The 23485-nt window shown below is 35.8% G+C and overlaps 1 protein-coding gene across 2 annotated transcripts; it reads left to right on the plus strand.

Annotated features, from left to right (window-relative positions):
* Positions 1-3491: 3491 nt before the first annotated feature.
* pkp3a (plakophilin 3a) lies at positions 3492-22539 on the plus strand. 2 transcript variants are annotated; one of them, XM_055192264.2, is made up of 13 exons: positions 3492-3647; positions 7957-8060; positions 8596-9455; positions 13276-13399; positions 13479-13683; positions 15092-15266; positions 16392-16509; positions 16590-16754; positions 17090-17272; positions 18906-19062; positions 19145-19340; positions 19418-19505; positions 21176-22539. In XM_055192264.2, exons 2-13 carry the CDS (start codon positions 7977-7979, stop codon positions 21215-21217), a joined length of 2397 nt encoding a protein of 798 aa, XP_055048239.2. In that variant the 5' UTR covers positions 3492-3647; positions 7957-7976; the 3' UTR covers positions 21218-22539. The 2 variants fall into 2 exon arrangements, with proteins under 2 accessions (XP_055048239.2, XP_055048238.2); XM_055192263.2 differs by lacking the exon at positions 3492-3647 and adding an exon at positions 4754-5154.
* Positions 22540-23485: the final 946 nt, after the last annotated feature.

Raw genomic sequence — 23485 nt, forward strand, 5'->3', positions numbered from 1 at the left:
AACAAGCACCCCCCTACCCATTCTGGAAAAGCCTCCTTGTCTGTTATTGCAGAATCAAATTATATGTAGAATCTAGTGATGTCACAATCAGCGTTCCCCACCCTGTTCCATTTTTTAAAATCTCAGTGGCCGGAAATGCCACACTGTACCGTGCCAAATGCCACTGTATAGGGGCAAATGCCGATAACTATGACTCATTCACAAGTTATTAAAGCCCTCACAATAATGATGTCAGGACATTTCTGTAGTGTGTTAAACACGGTTGCAATTTCCCATATCCATTAATGTCACATCTTTCAACGGAAATGCAAACATTTTTATTTTATTTAAAAAAACATATCTATAGATAAATGATAAATCTGGTTTAGTATTTAGTGGAATTTTTTGTACATGTAATTATGTCAGATTTTCAAGCTTTTTCATTGTATTTGTTGTGATTATTTGAATTGTAATGGTAACAGAACCACACCCAATGAAACGGCATACAAACTGGTTTAACCCCGACCAAAAGCACTTTGAACACATGCTTATAGCTGAGTTATGGAAAAATAATAACACTTTAATCCTCTGCCAAACAACACAAACTGGGTGTGCATTAATAATTACTGTGATCTGATTATTGAAAGTTTTTTCTTCATTTTGGACATTTTTTATATTAATGTCTTATGCAATATCTGTGCCACTGCTGATTTAACTTTTAAACATCATTTGATTAAACATCTGGCTTCTATTTGTCATTTTTTCAGATACTCAATAAAAAAGTTTGATTTAGATTTTTTAGATGCAGTCTGTTTAGATCAGAACTTTTCCTACCAAAGGCTGAAAATGAAACCTGACTGAGAGCTGAGGGCCGAAAGTAAATGTTGCTCTGTTATATTAGAATAAAGTTGCCCTGATTCTTCTAATTTATCATTTTCTAATATTTAAAAAATACGCGAATTATGTTTATGCATAACTAATGCAGTTTTTAATTCAAAGGTAACTGTTGTAAAAAATAAATCATTTCGCCAATAATTTTTAAATTTCTGTGTCCCACTGCCTCAACCTCTCCATTATTAGCCTTTAGTACCCGAGTTCGTTGAGTTTCGTGATGCATGCTATATGCATCCTTCAAGTATGCATGTACATTAAATATAATTTTTTCACTTTAATTCCTTGCTTTTAATTTTAATTTACATTTTCTTTTGTAAAAAAAAGTTACATTTTAGAAAATGTTTAATTAGAAATATAAACATCAGCATCAATTACATTTATAATTTTTCCTTTATCTAACATAGCATGACAGGCCAAATTAAAGGTCATTGCGGGCCAACTTTGGCCCTGGTTTGGGCACCTCTTTAGATTTACGATGTTAAACCGTTTAAATTCTGAATCTGCTTGTCAGCAAAGTCTTTTTTTAAGTTGTATGTAAACCATTAAGTATGTAAAAGCATGCATACTTTTAATTGAAGTACATTGTAGCAGATGAACAGTTTGTTAAACCATATGTAAAGATGATGGATCTACTTTGAGGATCTACTCGGGCTTAAAAAAGGTTTAAAAAAAATCAGCTCTATTTTTTTCATTTTTAATAAAAAAAAGAAAAGTATTACAATGTATCGCAGTATGCAACGTATTGTATTGTATCGCAATACATTGTACCACGGCCCATGCAACGCGATATGTATCGTATCGTGAGGTCCTTGCCAATAACCAGCCCTAGGATCTACACCTCAAATTATTTGTATTTTTGTAAAACAAGAGTGAAAGAGTAAAACTGACTTATCAGCTGTGACGACTAGACCATATTTAAGGTGAAATAAGGTGGTACAGTTGACCATGCCTTTCCCAATGGGACGGGCAAGTGATTCTGTGCTGCATGATGACATCCCATCTGCCTTGGCCTCAGGTAATCTCTGTTACTTAAAGTGCTCTTTATGTGCCTAAGTGACTCATATTCAGAAAGAAATTAAGCACTTTCTAGTATCAAGTTATTGCCACCCATGAAACTCAACAATAGGAGTTTGACAAAATTGACCACAGAAATATTCTAACAATATTTACACTATATGTTTGCATTTATTAACATCAACAAAATAGAAGCTTAAGTCTTCTAAGGCTGCGTCCAAAAACTTTATATGCTGCTTAGGGAGTTTGGATTCCAAGGAAGGGATTAAGGCACGTCTGAATCCATGTTTGGTTTACTTCCTGTCTCCTGATATACCCTCATCTGATGGAATCTGGAAGACAGTGAAGTCACTGTCTGATAAGGCAACAAGTCAGCTGCCTTAACTTTCGGAAGTGACTTACAATGTTATTGGTAGTTGCCAGGTAGTTGCAAGGGTGAATTAAATATTTAGGGTTGCTATCCTGGGTGGTTGGCCAGGCCCCTGAAAATATGCTAATTTTCCAGCTCCCCTAGCAGGCGTAGTGATATTATGCACTGCCCGAAAATAGTCCCCTGCTATTGAAAATAACCAAGGGGACTATTTTCGGGCAGTGCGTAATATCACTACGCCTGCTGCAGCCATGTTACGTCAGCAAAGTCACTGATTATTACGCCAGTTTGAGAGTATAGTCCTATCCATATCTGCCTAGAAAATTGCAACTTTTAATTTTCTGTCGGTCTTAGTACACGAGTCAAGTTTTAAATAGGAAAAATATCAAAACTCTTTGGTTATTTTTTGCGCGATGCTAATGGTCTAATCAGATTCAATGTATTGTGCTTAGCTATGCTAAATGTGCTAGCGTCAGACTCTGAGATCAGCTGAATGGATTCCAAAGCGGTAAGATTCAAATGTTTAACTCTAGGGGAGCTGGAAAATGAGCATATTTTCAAAAAAAGTGGAATGTCCCTTTAAGATTCTTATCAGTGTTGGGGGTAACGAGTTACAAAGTAAGGGATTACAGTAACTATATTACTTTTTTGGGTAACGACCCCAATACATTTAAAACATAACTTTGTAGGAGACTTTGTGTTGTTAGGTATAGGTTTTTGGGTGGCTGTTTGAATGGCATGGTATGAATGATTTGCTAGGCTAAGTTTCTAAAAGCAGGTTAAAGGCCAAGTATGTGTTCAACTTTAAACCATTTGACAGATTTTGAAAGAGTGAATCATTTCAAGCCAGACTGCAAACATCACATCAATGTAAATGTATGGTATATTTAAAGATTTGACTGCAAAAACCGCAAGTTGGATCAGTTTAAAATGATCTAAAAAAATTCTAGAACTATCAAAAGATCAATGAGGCTTAGTTTGTAGTTGATATCTCAGAGAGCATTTTGTGCGCTACTGAATATTTAGGAGACACCTAGTATGATTCACTCCCTATGATGACCCCACATCTTTCATCACGCCTACACATTCAGACTCACCCAGTTAGTGTATGTCTTAGACAACGTCTGTAACTGTCTGATGAATACTGTAATCACACACACCTCCCTTAAAACTTGGGGTTAGGTTACCAGAAAGGTGAACATGCGTACATACACACACACACACACATTTAAGGTGACAGGGGCGTAGTCAATGAATAAACTATAACTTCACCCATACCTGTGACATCTGTCAGATTTTAACAAGAAAACCAAAGGAACACAACACATCAAATTCAACACAAATACAGAACATTTCTTCTGCACTGGAAATATTTACCTAAGTCCTTTTGGTGAGTAGCACGATGGCTTTAAATGTTTTGTTAATGTTGTCATTGTATGATCAATGTTATAGATATCAGTGAAATGATGTCTTAGTTGTGATGATTCGTGAGAAAAAGCATGTGATAGTCTATTTTATTTACAAAAAAAAATCTTAATTCAGCATAATTTTAGCAAAAACTTTAAAGAAAAGTAAAGCACCTCTTGTGATGGATGTAGTAAAATAGTAAAAGTAGGCTATTATATAAAAGTATAGCTTGTATTGATTAAGTGGAATTGGATGAAGGAATAAATGGATATTTGTCATTTAAAATTAATAAATAAATAAATCAGCAATAGTTAGGATACTGATGTTGATGATAGTGTAGTAAGGATCGCATACTCCCACGTAGCACATCTGTATATTGTAATAGCCTTGGGTAAGCGCTTTTTAAAATGTGATTGTGGCAAAACATTTATCTTCGAGAGGACTGGCTAGTATTTCATCTTGAATTGTTATTAGAGTTTGATAAAAATCGAAACGAACCTTTTTATTCAAAGAATAAAGCTGAAAACTACTGTAAATAAAGTACAACGTGACATGACACGCCTTCCTTGCGTTGCTAGGCGACGGTACACAAGCACTGCAAACTGGAACATACGTCACACGAGGGTGTGCGTGCGCAGGCACCAGTGACAGACACTTTCACTTAAATCGGACTGTTAGTTATCATATTTATAGATTAAAAATAGTTTACTTTGTTAAATAACTTAAAAATATATTTAGATGAACATCTAAAAGAAGTTTCTCTACAAAATCTCTTGTATAACCTCACCACAAATTAGATTCTAGTAAAACCTAATCTATTTGAAGGAACTGTCTTTAATGTTTTTCTCTTTCTTTGTGTGTTTTGTGTAATTGTGATTGTATTAAAACAATATACAAAATAGAATGATCAACATCTCTACTGATATACCTTGGGGTGAAACGTGACCTGAACATGTTTTGCGTAATTGTGCCCTAAACAAAAATACTCGATGAGAAAAGCCTCCTTTTATGAATCTTACCTGGATCAGGTAACATGTGACTCATGCATAGGACCCGCCTACCGAAACACCCACCTGCGAAAACGACGCTCAGATCAGAGAAGTCGTCAGTTGGATCTTTGGCACTAACATCAACGCAGTAACACGATACCAGTAACCTAATACGCGATTATTGTTTCGCATAGTTGGGATTTAGTTTTCCGCGCTCTCTGGTGGGACTATTAACTTAGTTTTTCTTGTCGGTGTAGCTCGGTCCCATCACCGCGATGAGTGTGAGTATGACCTCGGACAACGTTTTTATGACGGCTCTGCAGCCCAATTCGACCGTCAGTACTTACGCGGTCCCGTCCGATAACGAGCTATCGCACGGCGGGATGCACGCCAAGGAGGAGAGCAGATTTAAGCGCGTTCACCAGCAGGTGTCCTTGAGGCTGGCGGAGAAATCGACACTTCCGCGACAGAACGGCTCCACTTCACAATACGCCGTTTCAGGTGTGTCAATGTGCGATTTCAAGTTCTCTATATTGCAGCGCTGCGCAGACCGATGAAATATGACATCAAAGTACCGCGAGAGCTGTGCTTTCAAATCGCTCTCGCGGTACTTTAATAGCATATTTCGATCCGTCTGCGCAGCGGTTCATGAAGTGAACACACCTTTTGCAGCTACATAAAACTTTAAGTCTTTAAATTATAATTAATCTGCAAAGCTAATACATTTTTGTTATGCACATGTTTAAATATTAAACCAAATGGATATAAATACGTTGTTATTACGTTATTACGTATTTTGTTTATTTTCTTTATATGGATGTTTTTGCAAATTCAAGACTAAACAGCCCACAGCTAAATCTATGATCACATGACTTATGTAACCGAATAGATGGTTTAATATTTAAATACTAGTAGTCAAAAGTGTATAGATATTTGACCGTTTTCTAATAATACTATAAAGTATTTTGCTCTAAAAACTTAAATGTTTAAGAAATGTCTTGTGCATGAGTTTGTTTTAAATAGCACTGTAATGTATGGTTAATGTAAAAATGTGTAAAATGTGAAAATCTAATTAAAAATAGTATTAAATAATACTGCATATTAACATTAATATGTTAAACAGTAGTATTAGTAATATGTTATTACTATATAGTAGTAGTAGTAGAGTGTATCACAAAATGGTAGTGTATATCATATATCACTTAGGTTAACATGGCATGACTTAAACTAGGTTCTATGAACCTTTGTTTTAAATAAAAATAAGGAACGGTGTCAAATTGTGGTTGGGTCGCTTTGGTCTACTGTAAATAGACCAAAGGAACGAAACCTTTGAGAATTTTAAATTTACCAATGATTCGTATGAGTTAGAATAGAAATATGCCACACATTTTCCAAAAAAGCATGAGGAAGAATTAGAATAGACACAACGGGCAAAAATACAAATACGGAAATAAATGCGGTTTGTTGAAATAATTTACAGGAGAAGTGAGCAAGGTTCAAGTGTAATCTCTGTTGTGTGTAAAATCAAGTGAGAGTGAAATACCCGACCCACCCCAGAGATTAAGTGCTTAGCATTGCAAAAGGAGTGGGGTGTCAGTCACTATGGTGTGCCTATCCATTACGGAGGAGACATGTATTACGTCTGAAAACTAGATTAGACATTGGTGGGATACCAACCATACGTTAAAGCTTTGAGAGATGTAGGTCATAAGTCTGCTTCTGCTTCAAAGCTCTTAAAATGAAAAGCATCAAAAATTTCAAATTGTCGATAATTTATTTAGGAATAGTTACTTGAGTTAAACTCCACCTAAGTTTAACAAAATGGCAGGGCAGGGCGAAGCAGTGTATGAAGTGTGTGTTTTTTGGGTAGGGCCCTTGGGAGTGGCCTGCAGCTATCAGACCGGTTCAGCGCTTTCACTGGTTTTTGTCTCACACTGACTCTAAACTTTAACACTTATGAAAAGCACATACCACACCCAAATTTACACGCACACACGTGTACATGCATGCCCATGGACGTGCATATACCCTATGTTTTTAATGGTACAAGCCATGAGACATTTAACTTGCACAGCCAAACCTGGATTAGGACCTTGTAAAACAGCAGCAAACTTGTATTGCAGTAACTCACTATGTACAGGTTACTTACCACATACTTGCGGTGTCATCGAGGACACATACCGAGCATACTGACTGACTGTCATGTTACTGACCTGGCGACTTTACAGGGCTCCCCACATAAGGAAAAAAATGTGGTTTGCTTAAGTTTACTATACTATAAAGTATAGTATTTTGAAGTATACTGTATTATATGATAGCAACTACCACACTTATGATGAATTTATAAACTATAATAAATATTTTAGTTAGTATACTTCAGTATTTACTATGGTAAGTTTGAAAAACACACTAATATCTGTAAATGTTACAACAGTTAAAAAAAGAAAAGCGAAAGATTTAGTGCTGTCCGGTTAATGACATCATAGTTCAGTCAGTATGCACGGCATGTGCAAACAACATACGCTGACTGATGCTTTTTCCATTTAGCTGCATTGTTTACTTACAAACTAGATGCACAAAGGTATTATACATCTGACAGAAGGTAACCAAAGGATCAAAGTTTTGCATTTGTTTAGTTGTTTTTTCAAAAAACAAATATGTTTACGTATCAACTAGTCATACAAACTCACGTAGAAGTCTAACTAAAGTGAAAGAGAATTTTTTTCTGTTTGAAAAATGACTGAAATGTACAATATGTGAATATGAACTGAGAACAGTTGTTCTAATTTTTTTTAAAGGGGACATATCATGAAAATCTGACTTTTTCCATGTTTAAGTTTGGTACCCAGTGCTTCTATCAACCTAGAAAATGTGAAAAAGATCAACCCAGTATCTTGTGAGAAAAATTGAAATTTGGCTCCCCCTGTGATGTCAGAAGGGGATAATACCGCCCCTTAATCTGCACTATCCAATCACGACACTGCCATTTAGTGCAGATATCATCTTATTTGCATTAAAAGGACATACTTAAAGCGGCACATTTTGCTCACATCTACAGTGGCAATTTTTACATAATAAATAATCTATATGGTATTTTGAGCTAAAACTTTAATTATGTACTCTGGAGACACCAAAGATTTATTTTACATCTTAAAAAAAGTCTTGTGAAATGTCCCCTTTAAGTTTACAGATAATTTGGGGCTATATTCTTCATTAAAATTCTTATTATTGTGATTCTTATTATTTCGATTTATTTTTAATATTTGATATGCTTTCTCATGTGTTGTTTCTGTTTTTTTTTAGAGTCTGGAAATTATTCAACAATGACAAAATATCCGACACAGACTGCCACCCCAAATTTTAGCTCAAAATCTTTTGTCTATTCTGCAACCAGACCAGTGGCAATGGTAAGGTTCTTTTTATAAAAAAATAATATAATAAATATATATAATAAAGTTAACTTATGCACCACTAGTGTCACTTAATAACAATAACAATTTTAATACAATAAATGTTTGAACTGAACACAGTCTTCTACACAACTTCCTCTGTTATTGGACATGAAAAGTGACAAAAACAAACATTTTGTGCACTTTTTAAGGGCAAAAAAATTAAATTGGCTTATTTATAGTTGTCTCTGCATAATAAACTTGGATATATATATTAACATAGAATAAAAATAACGCACTTCCCCTGTAATAAACTTTTAGTGTGATTGTATGGATGTCAATGTAGTCCAAGTAGTGTGATGTAAATGACTAGTGAAGATTGTGTTTGACAGGTGTGATATTTCACGAATCAGCTCTACCCAGCTATAAAAAGCCTTGAGCATACAAATCTCAAAAGTGTAACATTCAAGAGTTAAATTCCTGTTGAGTGACACTGTTACAAGCATCATTATATTAGATATTTTTTAATTTCCCTCCAATTCTTTTTTGCTAGGCCCAACGTGCATCCCAATACGCCAGTGGTGGTTATTCATCTCGCTCTGCTATCGATTTCGCCCCAAAAACAAAAATGAGCTACACGGCGAGAAGTGGTGGAGGCGGAGGAGCCTATTACCAAGAAGACATGGTTGGGGGCGGGTACCAGGGTGGGGGGTACCAAGGTGGCGGGTACCAAGGTGCCGTGTACCAAGGTGCCGGTTATCAGGGTGGCCAGGTGCAGCAGCAGGTCAGCACAATGACTCGTTCCTTAAACCGTATGGCAACCGACCCTGAGACCTCGTCGATGCGTTCCATGCGAATTGGAAGCATGCCACGGCAGGCGGTATCTTCCTGGGTGACACAGGACGACAGCGACGAAAGCGCTTCGGAACGCGAAGCCATCTTATCACGTCAGGCCACCATCCAAAGCATGAGCAACGGCTACGCCACCAGTACCTACCCACGTCCTTCCGTGTACTCCACTAGAGTCAACGGATTTGAAGGTGGGCAGCAGCAGGTCAGTTCCATGACGCTACCGGCCATGCGACGTTCCATGAGCGGGACACTCCAGAGTAGCGGGGGAGGCGGTGCCGTGGAGCAGGAGGTCTACGTTCGTCAGCAGTCCTTCAAAGGCCCCGCCTTCCGCACCATCAGTCGAATCAACAATCGCCAACAGACGCGAGGGGCCACCATCTCATCTGGCGGAATGTATGGAACCATGCCAGCAGGGTTCAGCGGTTCCCAGGGCAACCTGGCCATGGTGCAGCAGGGACGACTGTCACGTGCTGGCTCTGTGAGGAGTATTCACAGTGTTGGGAGGGGCAAGGATGTGTTCGATGGCATGGATATGGCGGGCAGCATGGGAAACCTGAGCGGGTAAGAACGCATGGGCCAATGCTCGCATTCATTTAACTGTATACAACTTTGGGCTGGGCGATACAGGGGTGTCTATTGCTACCTGTGGGAAAGAGTGCTTTATGTTAACTACACAAGAGAGAAATGAAGCAACATTGAGTAATATAAAAATATAATGCGGCACATAAAAGTCAAAACACTCAAGGAAAAACATGAACAAAAAGCAGAGTTAAGTTTCTTTATAGACACAAAGCAACGCGCCTTTGTAATGCCTTTGAATGTAGATCATCCAATCAAAATCTAGATACGAAGCTATTCACTTTTAAACTAATTGTTTCTCTGTTTTGAGTCTTTCATTTTTCCCCATGCAAAAATATATGTAAAAAAATAAATAAATAAATATATTTCAAAATATAAAAAAATGGCCAAAAATATATGTGCTGAAATATATTTTTAAATATTTTTACAAAAATTAATTTTTCCCAACATATTTTTTGGCCATTTTTTGTATATTTTGAAATATATTTTATAAATCATTTTTTAAAGCATTTATATTCAGATGACATTGGAAAAACTTGGTTTTCAGGTTTGAAAAGGTACCAATTAAATATATTTTTTAAACTACAAAATACTTATAATTTATTATTTTATACATATTTTATAAATTTTATACAAACATATATATTTTTGCCAGGATTTTTTTTATAAAATTAGAAAATTACATTTTGAAATATATGCTAATATATGAAGGTTAAAACTAAATATATTTTCAAATTCAAAAATATATTTAATTAAGCTTTACTTTCTACAAAATGTATTTAGCATATATTTAAAACATAGTTTTGGCCAGAGAATTTTTTTCGTAAGGGTTAGCTCGAATAGTACATAATGTGAAGTTATCTGTTATGAATAATCTTATAGTTGGGTCACTATATAATAGCTAAAATATTTATATAAATATATTTTTATTATTTTATTATTCTGATTCATACCATTAGTCATGGTATTAAATAACTCGTACTTTCATATTAAACTTTGGTGATAATCCCCAGCCCTAACATTCTCATGCATTAACAATTTATAACCAAGGATGCCTTGTATTACAACATCTATAACTTGTCTTATTTAAATTAAAAGTAAAAGCAAAAATAGTTGTGGCGTAAAGCAGCTTACCATCCAAAACAAACAACTTTTACAGCTATATGGCTTAGTATAGCTTGTCAAACTATACAACACGTCTAACCATTGCTGTCAGGCATAAATTCTCAACATTTCTTACCACGGCTGCAAAAACTTACCAAACCATCGTTTAAAATAAACACTGCTTACTGTTAGAAAATTAGCATGGTTGCTATTTCGGTAAAAGCAGCCTGTTAGCTGACACATTTCTGAGGCACAGATAACAGTGATTACATACAGTTACTGTAGAGGTCGACCTTTGAACCACGAGTTTATTAATATGTTGTTTTACAGCCTGTCAGTGAAGCCACACTTAGCTTATCCTTGCTTTTTGCGCTAACAGTGCGTATGTGCGTGCATAAGTATGCATTTGATGTTGCCCAGCCCTGTTTGTAAAAAGTGAAGAGGTTGTCTGTTCGACAGACACACCTAAACCAGTTCAGCCACCTCACACTTAATACACCCTGGGAAAAACACGCTTCGTATCACTCCAGCAACACACACACTAGCACAACCAAACACAAGCAGGGAGAAACCAAAGCAAGCCTGTAGCAATTTAATGTAATTATGACACTTAAAGAAATAATTTGTTAAAGGGCTGAACTAATTTGTTAATAAATTAAAAGGGAAACATCACAATTTTAGTCTTTATTTAGGGAATAATGGGTGGAAATGACATGAGTAAGGGTATGTGCACGGCTGCAGGCTGAGTTCAAACTCACATTTGCATAATTATATATGGTGAATACTAAACCGAATTAAAAGTCTTAAAATTATTCTGTATCATCTTTTTAGAAATACAGGACAATAAATTGGACTTAATTTCAGAATATCAGTTAGGATAAAACTGTTTGTTACAGTCCTTGATTACGATTGGTCAATAGCTGTATTTACGATAAATCACAGTCATGACTGTTGCACCAAATGATTCAGTGTTTTTAATGATTTTACTTCATGAAAGTTATGTTAAAGGGGCCATGGAATGAAAATCTGACTTTTTCCATGTTTAAGTGCTATGATTGGGTCCCCAGTGCTTCTATCAACCTAGAAAAAGTGAAAAAGATCAACCCAGTAACTTAGTTTTGGTAAACCATTTTCTACAAACACATGAAAAAATAGGTAGTTGAAATTTGGCTCTCCTTATGATGTCATAAGGAGCTCTTATTATAATAATGCCACCCCTTAATCTGCACTATCCAACCACAGCACTGCCATTTAATGCAGAGAAAAGCACAATTGAGCTTTAATTGCAACAAACCACCATCATTGTGATCAGTGTTTGAATTTCATCAGCTCATTTGCATTTTAAAGGACACACCCAAAACAGCACATTTTTGCACACACCTACAAAGTGGCAATTTTAACATGCTATAATAAATTATTTATAGGTTATTTTGAGCTAAAACTTTACATATGTACTCTGGGGACACTAAAGATTTATTTGACGTCTTAAAAAAGTCTTGTGCCATGGCCCCTTTAATACCATAGACTGTCAATGTCGCACACCTATAGGTGTATCGATCCCTGATGAAGATCATACAATCGTCACAAATAAAAAACTTTTTGATACTTTTTTGCAAGAAGATAGTGTACGGGATTTTCTGTGTTTAAAGGGGCCATGGCATAAAAATCTGACTTTTTCCATGTTTAAGTGCTATGATTGGGTCCCCGGTGCTCCTATCAACCTAGAAAATGTGAAAAAGATCAACCTAGTAACTTAGTTTTGGTAAACCATTCTCTACAAGCACATGAAAAAATAGATAGCTGAAATTTGGCTCTGCTTATGATGTCATAAGGACCTCTTATTATAATAACACCGCCCCTTAATCTGCACTATCCAATCACAGCACTGCCATTTAGTGCAGAGAAAAAAAGAGAAAGAAAGAAAATAATTCACACCACAATTGAGTTTTAATTGCAACAAACCACCATCATTGTGATCAGTGTTTGAATTTCAACAGCTCATTTGCATTTTAAAGGACACACCCAAAATGGCACATTTTTGCACACACCTACAAAGTGTCAATTTTAACATGTTATAATAAATTATTTATATGGTATTTTGAGCTAAAACTTCACATATGTGCTCTTGGGACAACAACGATTTATTTGACATCTTAAAAAAGTCTTGTGCCATGGCCCCTTTAATAATCGATTGTAAGCCAATAGTTAGTGCAACCTGCCGTGGCCATCTTGGCAGCGCGTCACTGCGCATTACTCGTGGATAACCAAAAATGGGTAATGAGGCGGTATGTGGGTGAAGAAGATGATGTGGCTGGTCGATGAAACCACGTACGCCTAGCTCAACTGTAGTGACAGCAGTGGCAGTTCACCTGTCACTCAAGTGGCCACGCCCTTAATTATGCAGAGGGTTAAAACTTAATATAATTTGAACTGAAAAATTCACCCCAGCACAGTTGTAATGAAGGGCAAAATTAGCTATATCGACCAAAATCACTTTTTGTACTGGCGGTAAACATATTATTTTCTACTGTAAAGTTGGGCATTTTAACATGGGGATCTATGGGAATTGACTTCATCAGAGAGATTGGAAGGTTGCCCCTTGGTTGAGTGTATAATTTATAATGTGGAATGACAAATTAAATAAACCCAATAAAACTTTTGATTCAATTTCTCATAACTTTCTCACTTTCCTGTGTAGAATCAACAACCTGGACATGCCTACTGCTATAGGTTATCTTGATCAGCCCGATCCAGAACTTCAGATGATGGGAGCAGCCTACATCCAGCACGAGTGTTACCATAACAGTGATGCAAAGAAAACAGTATGTGATTTGTAATTATAATCTAAAGACGCATTCGTCTAAAATGTTGGATGAAACTGAAAAACACTTTCTGTGGTAGGTGAGATTGCAGAAGGGTATCCCTTCTCTAGTGCAGCTCTTTAACGCTGACAATGAGGAGGTACAGCGCTACGCCACCGGAGCCACCAGGAACCTCATCTATGAGAACATGGAGAACAAAGTGGCCCTCATTGAAGCCGGTGGGATCCCTAAACTCATAGAAGCCCTTAAAAAGGATGATGATGAACTTCGCAAGAACATCACAGGTGATTATTGTAATATTGTTACGTTGCTCCAAAAAAAAAAAAAACGGTAATGCTGTTGGGGAACAAGTTTGTTTCTTTGAAAGAGTATTTGGCTATTTTGCTTTTAGATCGGTGTTAGCATGTTGCTAAGCTAATGGCGATACTTTATTATACGTAAAATACATAGCACAAAAATGAGGTAAAATAATCTACATTAAACTTTATGTAAGCAATATTGAAGTATAGTCAACATTTGACTCAGTTCTTGGTCTTAGATTAATTTTACTAAGCTTTCTCTGTGAAGAATTTGACCAGAACAATGTATTTTAAAAACAATTATCTGTAATGTCGGGAAATTGCATATGGGTTTTAGATGCAAGTCTCTATAATGTGTAAGTCTCTATATAGGGCGTCGACCGCTCTCATTGAATGACATCAAGACACATTATTGTTGCCCAATGTTGTCTTGACTTGCGCAAAAGAATGATAGGACTCTTTTGGTGGAGTCAGGTTCAAGTCAATCTGAACAGTTCGGTACATGTCCGGATATGCACAAGCTCCAAAAAAACATCCCACCTGTGGGAATCCAATCCCTAAAACCTTGCCGACTTTGAAAAAGATGATATAGCGGTTGTTGTCAAAAACTTAGAAGGTCATAAATCTTTTTAAAGGAAGCTGGAAAAACTGAATTTTTTAATGAAAATTATAAACCGTTTCAGCAGTGACAACACAAAGCGGCTGTCGTGGTCCGCACGTAACTTCCGGTGAAATCCACTAAGAATAAATAACAACAACATTCTTTAAACGTAGTTTATTTATATAACAAGCAAAAAAACAACACATAGATTACCTAGAAACCAAAACATTTGTTATTTTCGACAAGTCATTTGTTCAAGAGATCAGTTTAGCAACTAGTCAGACCATTAAAAAAAACAAAACCGGAAAGAAAGTTCGGATCCAGACATGTATCGCATCAGCGCACGTCCGTCCGATGAAACTGTCTATATAAGAAGACATATGAGTTTTATAGAGAAGACATATTTCAGTTTATTTTTCTTATGTTTTTAAACAAATTTAGTAAAAATAAGCTGTATGAATATTCTTTAAAATGTTTTTAATAAAATACATAAGTTAAATTGTCGTACATTTTATTAATGCAGTAATACTATAATAATAATAATAATAAAATAACATATAATTTTTATTTATATTAATAATTAAAAAAATAATAATTAACAATAATTTCATAAGGTGTATACAGGAAATAACTTTATGTATATAGTCATACCTGATTCAGATTTTTTTAACCGTATTTCTCTGCTGTTGTTTTCTCATTCTTATCTTTATTCAATTTCTTATCTATTTCCCATGTGACTTTCCCATGCTCTCTTTCCCTTTATCTCATTATCTCCTCTCTCATTCGTTGTAGGTATCCTGTGGAATCTCTCATCTAAGGATAACCTGAAAGAGAGATTGGCACGGGACACTCTTGGTGATTTGACTGAAATGATACTGGTTCCCCTCTCGGGCACTGGGGATAAGGAGTTCATTGAACTAAACCCATCAGAGTCAGACATCTTCTTCAACACCACTGGATGTCTCAGGTACACACATATATACACATGCTTACACATACACACACACAAGTGTACACAAACGCACGTTTACTTATCTGTCTAAATCAGGAAATTCCATAGACTTCTGTTATAAATACTAAAACCGAACGCTAGCCCATTTTTACAATTAAAAATAATCACTATATTTTCATAGCATTTTTACAAATTAACATTCCCAAAGGGAAGTTTTGCTCAGGTTTTGTTCACTTTTTGGTACAAATTTGTTCCCATATATAGACGGTTTCAGCAATAACAACATAAACACGCGGCTTTCGTGGTCATCACGTAACTTCTGGTAAACTCTGCGAAGAATAAATAACAAAAAAGTCCTTTTAAAGTAGTTTATTTATATAACAAGCAAAATAAACAACACGTAAATTACATAGAACCCAAAACATTTTTATTTTCGACGGCATTTATTTAAGAGTTCAGTTTCAGCAACTAGTCAGACCATTAAACAAACAGAAACCGTAAGTAAAGTTCGGACCAGACGCTTATCGCGTCACTGCACCTGCACCCAATGAAACTACAGTTGGTCTATAGTTAAGTAGGTGCACTGACACACACATAAACACACACACATTTTTTTAGTTCCACTTTACCTGTTCTTGTTCCTGCAGGAACTATTAAAAATTCCCACAAGAACTATTTTGGTTAAGTCTTTGAAACCTTTGAAGAATGTGTCAGGTTTTATTATTGTAGGAAATTAAGTTGTGAGAAAATATTTTGTGTGACTTCATGTCAGTTAAACCCCCCCCCCCCCATATTCACATTGCTGTAATGTGATCTAAAAATAAAAAATATTTATAAATAACATTGACTAAGATTAATATGATTTATTTCCCCAAATGTAGCATGTAATGTAAAAATAAAGAACTTTAATATAAAGGATGTTACCATAATATACAACGAGAATCATTCAGGTACACAGAAATTAAAATTCAAGGTCTAGACGAGAATTTAATGATGAGAATTTAGAGGGAAAATTTGCTTAATATGATAATCATGAGAATTCTGTCACAATGCAAAAAATCTTAACCCAATTCATTTACTTTATGCAAAAAAATCTTTTTGAGATTCCTACATTTTTATAAATGTTGTTTCTTTGAACAGAAACTTGAGCTCAGTCCACGAGAGGACCAGACAACAAATGAGAGAGACCCCTAACCTTATAGATGCTCTCGTTGGCTATGTTCAAAAATGTTTTGAGGACTGTAAATATGAAGAGAAGGTAAAGGTTATTTTCAAGCTCCATCTTACCAGCTAAACCTTATTAATATCATAACATTAATGTGAACGTTCCTCTCTCAGGGTGTGGAGAACGCGGTGTGTGTATTGAGGAATCTGTCTTATCAGCTGTATTCTGAGATTCCCCTAACAATACAAAACAGACTGGAGGGTCCGAATCGTGCTGCAGGTTCATCAAAGGGCGAACCTATCGGATGTTTCACCCCTCAGAGCAAGAAAGCCAAAGATGTGAGGAGACAACACTTTTTCTTTTAAATAAATTCCTAAATAAATGTGCCTCAGTCTGTGAAAACCAGCTAAATTCATGTGTTTATAATTTATTTTTTCTACATAAATTCATGCTATGTTATGTAAATAACATTCTGTGAAAATATAATCTTGATTTATTTAATATTAACTGAGTAAGGTCATGCCAAAGAATAAAATCAATAAATGAAATCAAACTTTAATCTCACAATTAGATTATGATTATGATTAACTAGCCTGGACTTTATCCTGGATTTTAATGTTTTGTTTTTATTGCATTGCATAAGGGATACAACAACATGTCTTTCTGTTTTTAGAGGCAAAATCAGGACCTTACTACATTTTCAGAAGTGTCAAAATTGCCAAAAGGTATGGAGTGGCTCTGGCACCCTAAGATAGTGGATATGTATCACCAAGTGCTGCAGAAATGTGAGATCAACAGTACAACACGAGAGGCTGCAGCTGGAGCCCTGCAGAACATCACTGCTGGAGACAAGCGGGTAAGTCTTCATTTCTTGTTAGAGATATTGGTGATTGGCTTAAAGCACCCAACAACACTAGAGGTCTTCTCCGGTCCAAAGAAATGCCACAAATCACTTTTTACCCAAACCCGACGTGCATAAATATATATTTTTAAAGAAAGACCTGACATGAGACAAACCCAAGAAAATTAAGACCCAAGTCAGACCCGACCCAATAGCAATTTTTTAAAAACTAAATCAACAGCACCGACTAGTGTGCAGTCTGCAGCCCCGCTGTTATTTGACGACGACACAAAAAAAGAAAAGACGATTTCATTTTAAATTTCCAGAGACCCGAGGCCACTAATATTATACCTGACCTGTGTCTGAGGCACACATGAAATCTTTAGACCCAAACCAGCTGGGGTCTCGGGTCGGACCTCTGGTTTTCGGATCTGGTGTGGACCTTTATCCTACACACTACAAATGTCTGGGTTGGTTTTAACCCATGCTGGGTACATATTGGACAAAACACAATGCTTGGTTGATTTAACCCAACTGTTGGGTTATTATAACTCATGTTTGCATGTCAACAACCCAACATTAGGCCATTTTAACCCAGCATTGGGTCACTTTTAAAGGGACACTCCACTTTTTTTTGAAAATATGCTCATTTTCAGCTCCCCTAGAGATAAACATTTGATTCTTACCGTTTTGGAATCCATTCAGCTTATCTTCGGGTCTGGCGCTAGCACTTTTAGCATAGCTTAGCACAATCCATAGAATCTGATTTGTCCATTAGCATCGCGCCTAAAAATAACCAAATAGTTTTGATATTTTTCCTATTTTAAAACTTGACTCTTCTGTAGTTACATCGTGTACTAAGACCGACGGAAAATTAAAAGTTGTGATTTTCTAGGCAGATATGGCCAGGAACTATACTCTCATTCTGGTGTAATAATCAAGGACTTTGCTGCCGTTACATATTAAGTAGTTAAAAACAACCCAGACATTTTAAGAATGTAGTAACCATCTTGCAACTCCCTAATAACCACCAAGTAACTTCCTAGCAACCACTTATAAGAACTGGAACTGAGTAATAACACCCTAGTAGCAACCACAAGGAATACCCTAGCAACAATAAAAAAGCATGACCCTCAGTATGCTTTGGCAACTGCCTAGCAATGCAATGGCAACCATCTACAACTTCCTAAGCAACAACACCAACACTGTAGCTATCATGAAAAATCTAACAACCATGCAGAACACCCTAGCAACCACAGTAACCATACAGTAGGGTCATAGTAACCCTCAATTCACAACTGCTTAATAATGCCAGAGGTACTACTCAGAACACCTTAGTAACACTCTGGCTATCATGAAAACCCTAGCAACCATGCCAAAATCCTATCAATCGGCTAGCAACACCCTAGCATCCACCTAGAACATCACGGTAACCATATATTAGTGTCTTACTTGGGTACAAAAGGCATATATAACATTACATTTATGGGTCCAAATTGACTTACAAGGTATACATTTTTATCAGTAGGTATGTTTCCTGAGTTTGAACCCATGACCTTTTGAGCAATGCTTTACCACTGAGCTATATACCACATACAAAGGAAATATATAGCATTTTTTAATGGTCACGCTCTTCTCCAATCCTCAGTGGGCGTCCATCTTGAGTCGTGTGGCGATAGAGCAGAACAGGATATTGCCCACCATCATGGATCTCTTCAGCAAAACCAAAAATGATTCAGAGCTCCGTGCCCTCACCGGCTTCGTCAGAAACCTCTCCCGGCACGCTAGAAACAAGGATGATATGGGTAAGCTTCCCAACCGAAAACTTGAAACATCACCCCTCTTTGACTTTAAAGCATCTCATGGCTCAATTTCTTGCCGTTTTAGCGGCCAGAGTGGTCCAGAACTTGGTCGTCTTGCTGCCCGATGATGGCACGGTGAGGACCCCCTCAAGCGACGTGGTGATGAACATCTGCGGGGCTCTCAACAACCTGGTGACTACAAGCAGTGTGGCAGCAAGAGATATCAGCTACTTCGATGGGTTGCCCAAGTTACAAGGGATCTATAGCAATCACGACGCAAGGTAAAACTAAAAGTTGCCCGAATAGAGCATAATTTTTTTTAAGCTTATCTCTGTACTAATGTTTTTATTTTTTGTAGCCCTGATAAACTAAAAGCTGCCAAAGCAGCGGGGACGGTAATGAGGAATATGTTCCAGTACAGGAAACTCCACAAAGATTACAAAAATGTAAGTTTTGAAGCAATATTTAAACAGTTCCCTTTGTTTGAAATGCTATGAGAACCTATAAACAACTTTAATCAATTGTGAAAAGTTGCGCTTGTAAAGAAAGAAATATTACTAACATTATTAAAAAAAATTATATTCATGCATCTGGCAACTATACATTTGATCACTATGTGTGTTCATGGGATCGAAAATTGCAAAATGTTACACTAAAATGATGCCATACATTTTTTTTGTTTACTATTAAATTTTATTAATAGCAATACATACTTGGCCTACTACTTGGTACATACTTGAACAAGAATAACATAAAGACTGGGCTTGTGAATTTCTGTATTTACTTGACAGCAAACATATTTTCATCCAACCAAGAACGTCCCGCCCTTAGAAAGTGTGTACGTTTTGTATTTGTGTTGTGCGTATTACGAACCAGTAGAGTCACAGTCGCCTTTGAAATGAATTACTGCCATCCGCCCTTCCCTCGAGTCATTTTCCAGTTATTTCAACACCCACATACACACACACCTACACATAGCGAACGCAAGTATACGGTCAACAGAGAAATAACCCCGTCGCATATACGGTCGAATACGGGATGTTTATTACCAAACCTAAAGTAGAAGGGAATATATTCAGGTGTGCTGACACGAGAGGCAGAATTTTATAGATGTGGTGTTCAGGTGATTTCCGTGTGAGCATGCCCAAACACACCGCAAGAACGCCAAAGGTAAAGAAACATGCTAGCTTAGAGCTGGGAGGATAGCCAATTTGCTACCTGATACGATAAAATCTGTTAAAGGAGAAGCGTATCATTTTTCAAAAATCTTTTTCTTGCTATAAAATATGCTGCCTGGACAAAAAAGTCGCATTTGTATTTGAATAAGCAACTGAGCCAATGATTATTGCATTGAACAGTGAGTCAACTGGCAATGATTTTTTCAAACTAACAATGCAATGTATCGATTCTAGCTTTTCGTAAACAACCGTGTTGAATGATATTTACCGTAATCGTGGAAAAGGTGTTACCTTGTGTCAAGCAAAGAAAACTACTAATAAAATTGTATTTTTACATATGAATTAAATCAACGCTATCTCATGGCAATTCGTACGTATTTTACGGGTTGGCAAATTCGTAGTAATACATACGACTACATTCGTACATTTTTACGATTTGCTTTTGCCTCTGTGACGTTGGTGGTGGGGTTTCGTTATTGTGCTTTTTATGATAACCGTACTTATTATTCGTCCAAATTTATACGAAGTAGCCAACTCGTAAAATACGTACAAATTTTCCCGTGATCAGGCTGATCACACATAAGAACACTTAAAAAACATAATTTGACTCTCGCATCATCTCAGCCAAAAATGACAAATATTGCTTAAGGTTATTGCGACGAAACCACAAGAAATGTGTGCCGTACTCAAAGCTAAAAGTGGCAAAACAAAATTAGATTTGCAAATTTTTTGGCTAAGCAGTGTATAAGCAAGAGTTTCGTAATTTGATTTTCTGAAAAGTGTAAATATTGGTTGTGTGTGTTATCAAAACATCCAACACAGCATCTAGGTTTGGGGGTGGGATCATCTGTTTGTCCAATGGCAGATAGGGGGAAGGTTTGGAAAACCTGTTTGAAAATAAATATGATTTCTCTGTGTTTATGTTTTATGTTTTACAGAAAGGGTTCAACAAAGAGCAGTTCACACAACTGGCCGTCTGAACATCTTCATATGGGTGGCTAATACATCTATCATATTTTTATAAAAAAAGACATTTAATAAGAACAATGGATAGAGACACTCACGGTTCAACTAAGGAAAATTCAAAGCCAACTCAACCTGCAACAAACATACAATGTTGTGAAACATAAAATACGGACAAGACTTTATTGCTCGGACGCACCTTCGTTATTTGCTTTTAAGCAATTTTCCAAAACATCTTTAGGGATTTATTGTGTATGATAATATTGTGTTTTACTGACTGCTACTTGTAAAACAAATTTACAAGACTATACATGATCAGAACATCACTCTTTATACAATTCTGTTGTTTTATATTTTATTTTTTTAGATATTTGTCGACAAACTAGCTGTTTTAAACGAAAGAATTTAAATTGTAATGGTATAAGAAGTCCATAAGTTTACAGACTAATGGACATGTTTGTGCTGTAACCCTGCTTATCATAACACATATGCTTACATCTAACTAGTTTGTTAAAAATCTATTTGGGTTTTCTATGTTTTTGGTGCTTTGCATGTACAAAAAGCTTCTTGATGCAATTATGTATGATTATTTCATATGCAAATAATAATAGTTTTAATAATAATTATATAAGGACACACTAATGAATGAATGAATGTAAACGTGTTGTGTGGTTGCATTAAACCCATTGACTGATGGGGTCACAGGGTGCAGCTTGCGATCTGCATTCCACAGAGTTTTGTATATCTTTACAGTAGAGTATATGTCTTTATTGAAAATTTGTTAGTATGCCAAATTAATACAGATTTTTCTACGCAGTTCACAAACAGAAGTGTTCACCTTTGGCAATAGCAATGTACATCATTTATATTTTCATCTTTAAGAGAATACGAATGTCTTATTTTTCGTAAATGTATTCGGTGCAATACGTGCATTAATTTGACACTAAGCACCTTTACTTACATTAGTAGTGTTAATTTTTTGTATAAAGTTTTTATTTCGTTTACCAAATGTGCGGTTTGGGTTGGAATGTTTTTGTTTCTTATATTTAATCTGGTGTGTATGCGACAATGCTGTCAGACTGTTATGAATGATTTGTAATCTTTAAATATCTCCGAAATACATTTATAGGATCGTGAATGAATCCGGCTGAGAGGTCTTCTGACCTTTAAGAATGCACAGAATGTTTTTTTCTAAATCCTTTGATCATTTCCATTCCCAAATGTCTAAGTGTTTTATAACTCGACAAAAATGCATTGTAAAATAAACGTATGTAAGTGTCATAGGTCTATGTTCATGTAAAAGACAAAAAATAAACAATAAAAAAGTAAATAAACTGTATGCGTTTGTGTCAACTCCCATTTTTTTTGGAACAAACTACAATATTGTGATCTCTTAAAGAGACAGTACATATTTTTTTTAATCTGTAATTGTTCCTTATACTGCTTTTTAATCCGAATTGCTATACTTGGGTGATTCTCACGAAACACCACGGCACTAATGATTTTAGCTATAAAATGTGTAATATAGTAATATTAAAAAGCATCAGAATTAACACAATACTGTGTTCTACCTTGCACAATGTGTGATTTTAACATAAGATTTTACAATTGGTCAATTTTATCTAATTTTCTGCTTAAATTCTCATTACCGCAATGCGTCCGGCTATGTTTGAACATGCGTTATGTTGTAATTTAAACAAATTAACATAAAAATATTTAGAAAAAAAATAAATGGATGTTTTGCTAGACTACTTTAGATGACAGAAAAATCATTTACTGAATATTCATGTATAATAATAATGAAGAAAAATTAGGAAAATGTTGTGTCCATACCTGATGTTCTCATCATCCGCAACACTTTTTGAGAACAGTTTAAGCACACATACATAATTTTAATAAAGTTTGATTTTGAGTGACCAAGCACATGGACCAGTTACTTCAAGATGGCTACCAGGTAAGATCATCTCTTTATATCTTTCCAGTTCAATTTGAAATATTCTCTTGTCAGAATGCTTACACAACATTTTGATTATCATTTCCGAAACCTATGTATCATTACCGCAACAGATACTTAATTAAATGTTAAATGTTAATTTCATTAATAGAAGCATAATACTTTTAATTTAAATGCATGTGCAGAATCTCCAAATTATGTTCTTTCAGGTTTGTCATGTCATTTTGAAAATGTGTCAGGTTTCTTAAAAATATTTTAAAAAATTGTTGCAAATTGTGGAAGGTGTTGCGGTATATGAGCTAAATAAAACAAAATTTAAAAAACGTTAAAT

The sequence above is a fragment of the Misgurnus anguillicaudatus genome, chromosome 6, assembly GCF_027580225.2.
Source record: "Misgurnus anguillicaudatus chromosome 6, ASM2758022v2, whole genome shotgun sequence".
Lineage (NCBI taxonomy): Eukaryota > Metazoa > Chordata > Actinopteri > Cypriniformes > Cobitidae > Misgurnus > Misgurnus anguillicaudatus.

What these genes read in the sequence shown, in the direction of transcription:
- pkp3a (XM_055192263.2), top strand. Translation starts at nt 4,929, where the DNA reads ATGAGTGTGAGTATGACCTCGGACAACGTTTTTATGACGGCTCTGCAG. An exon ending in TTCACAATACGCCGTTTCAG is followed by an intron (nt 5,155 to 7,956) that starts GTGTGTCAATGT and finishes GTTTTTTTTTAG; the next exon opens with AGTCTGGAAATTATTCAACA. An exon ending in ACTGTAAATATGAAGAGAAG is followed by an intron (nt 16,510 to 16,589) that starts GTAAAGGTTATT and finishes TTCCTCTCTCAG; the next exon opens with GGTGTGGAGAACGCGGTGTG.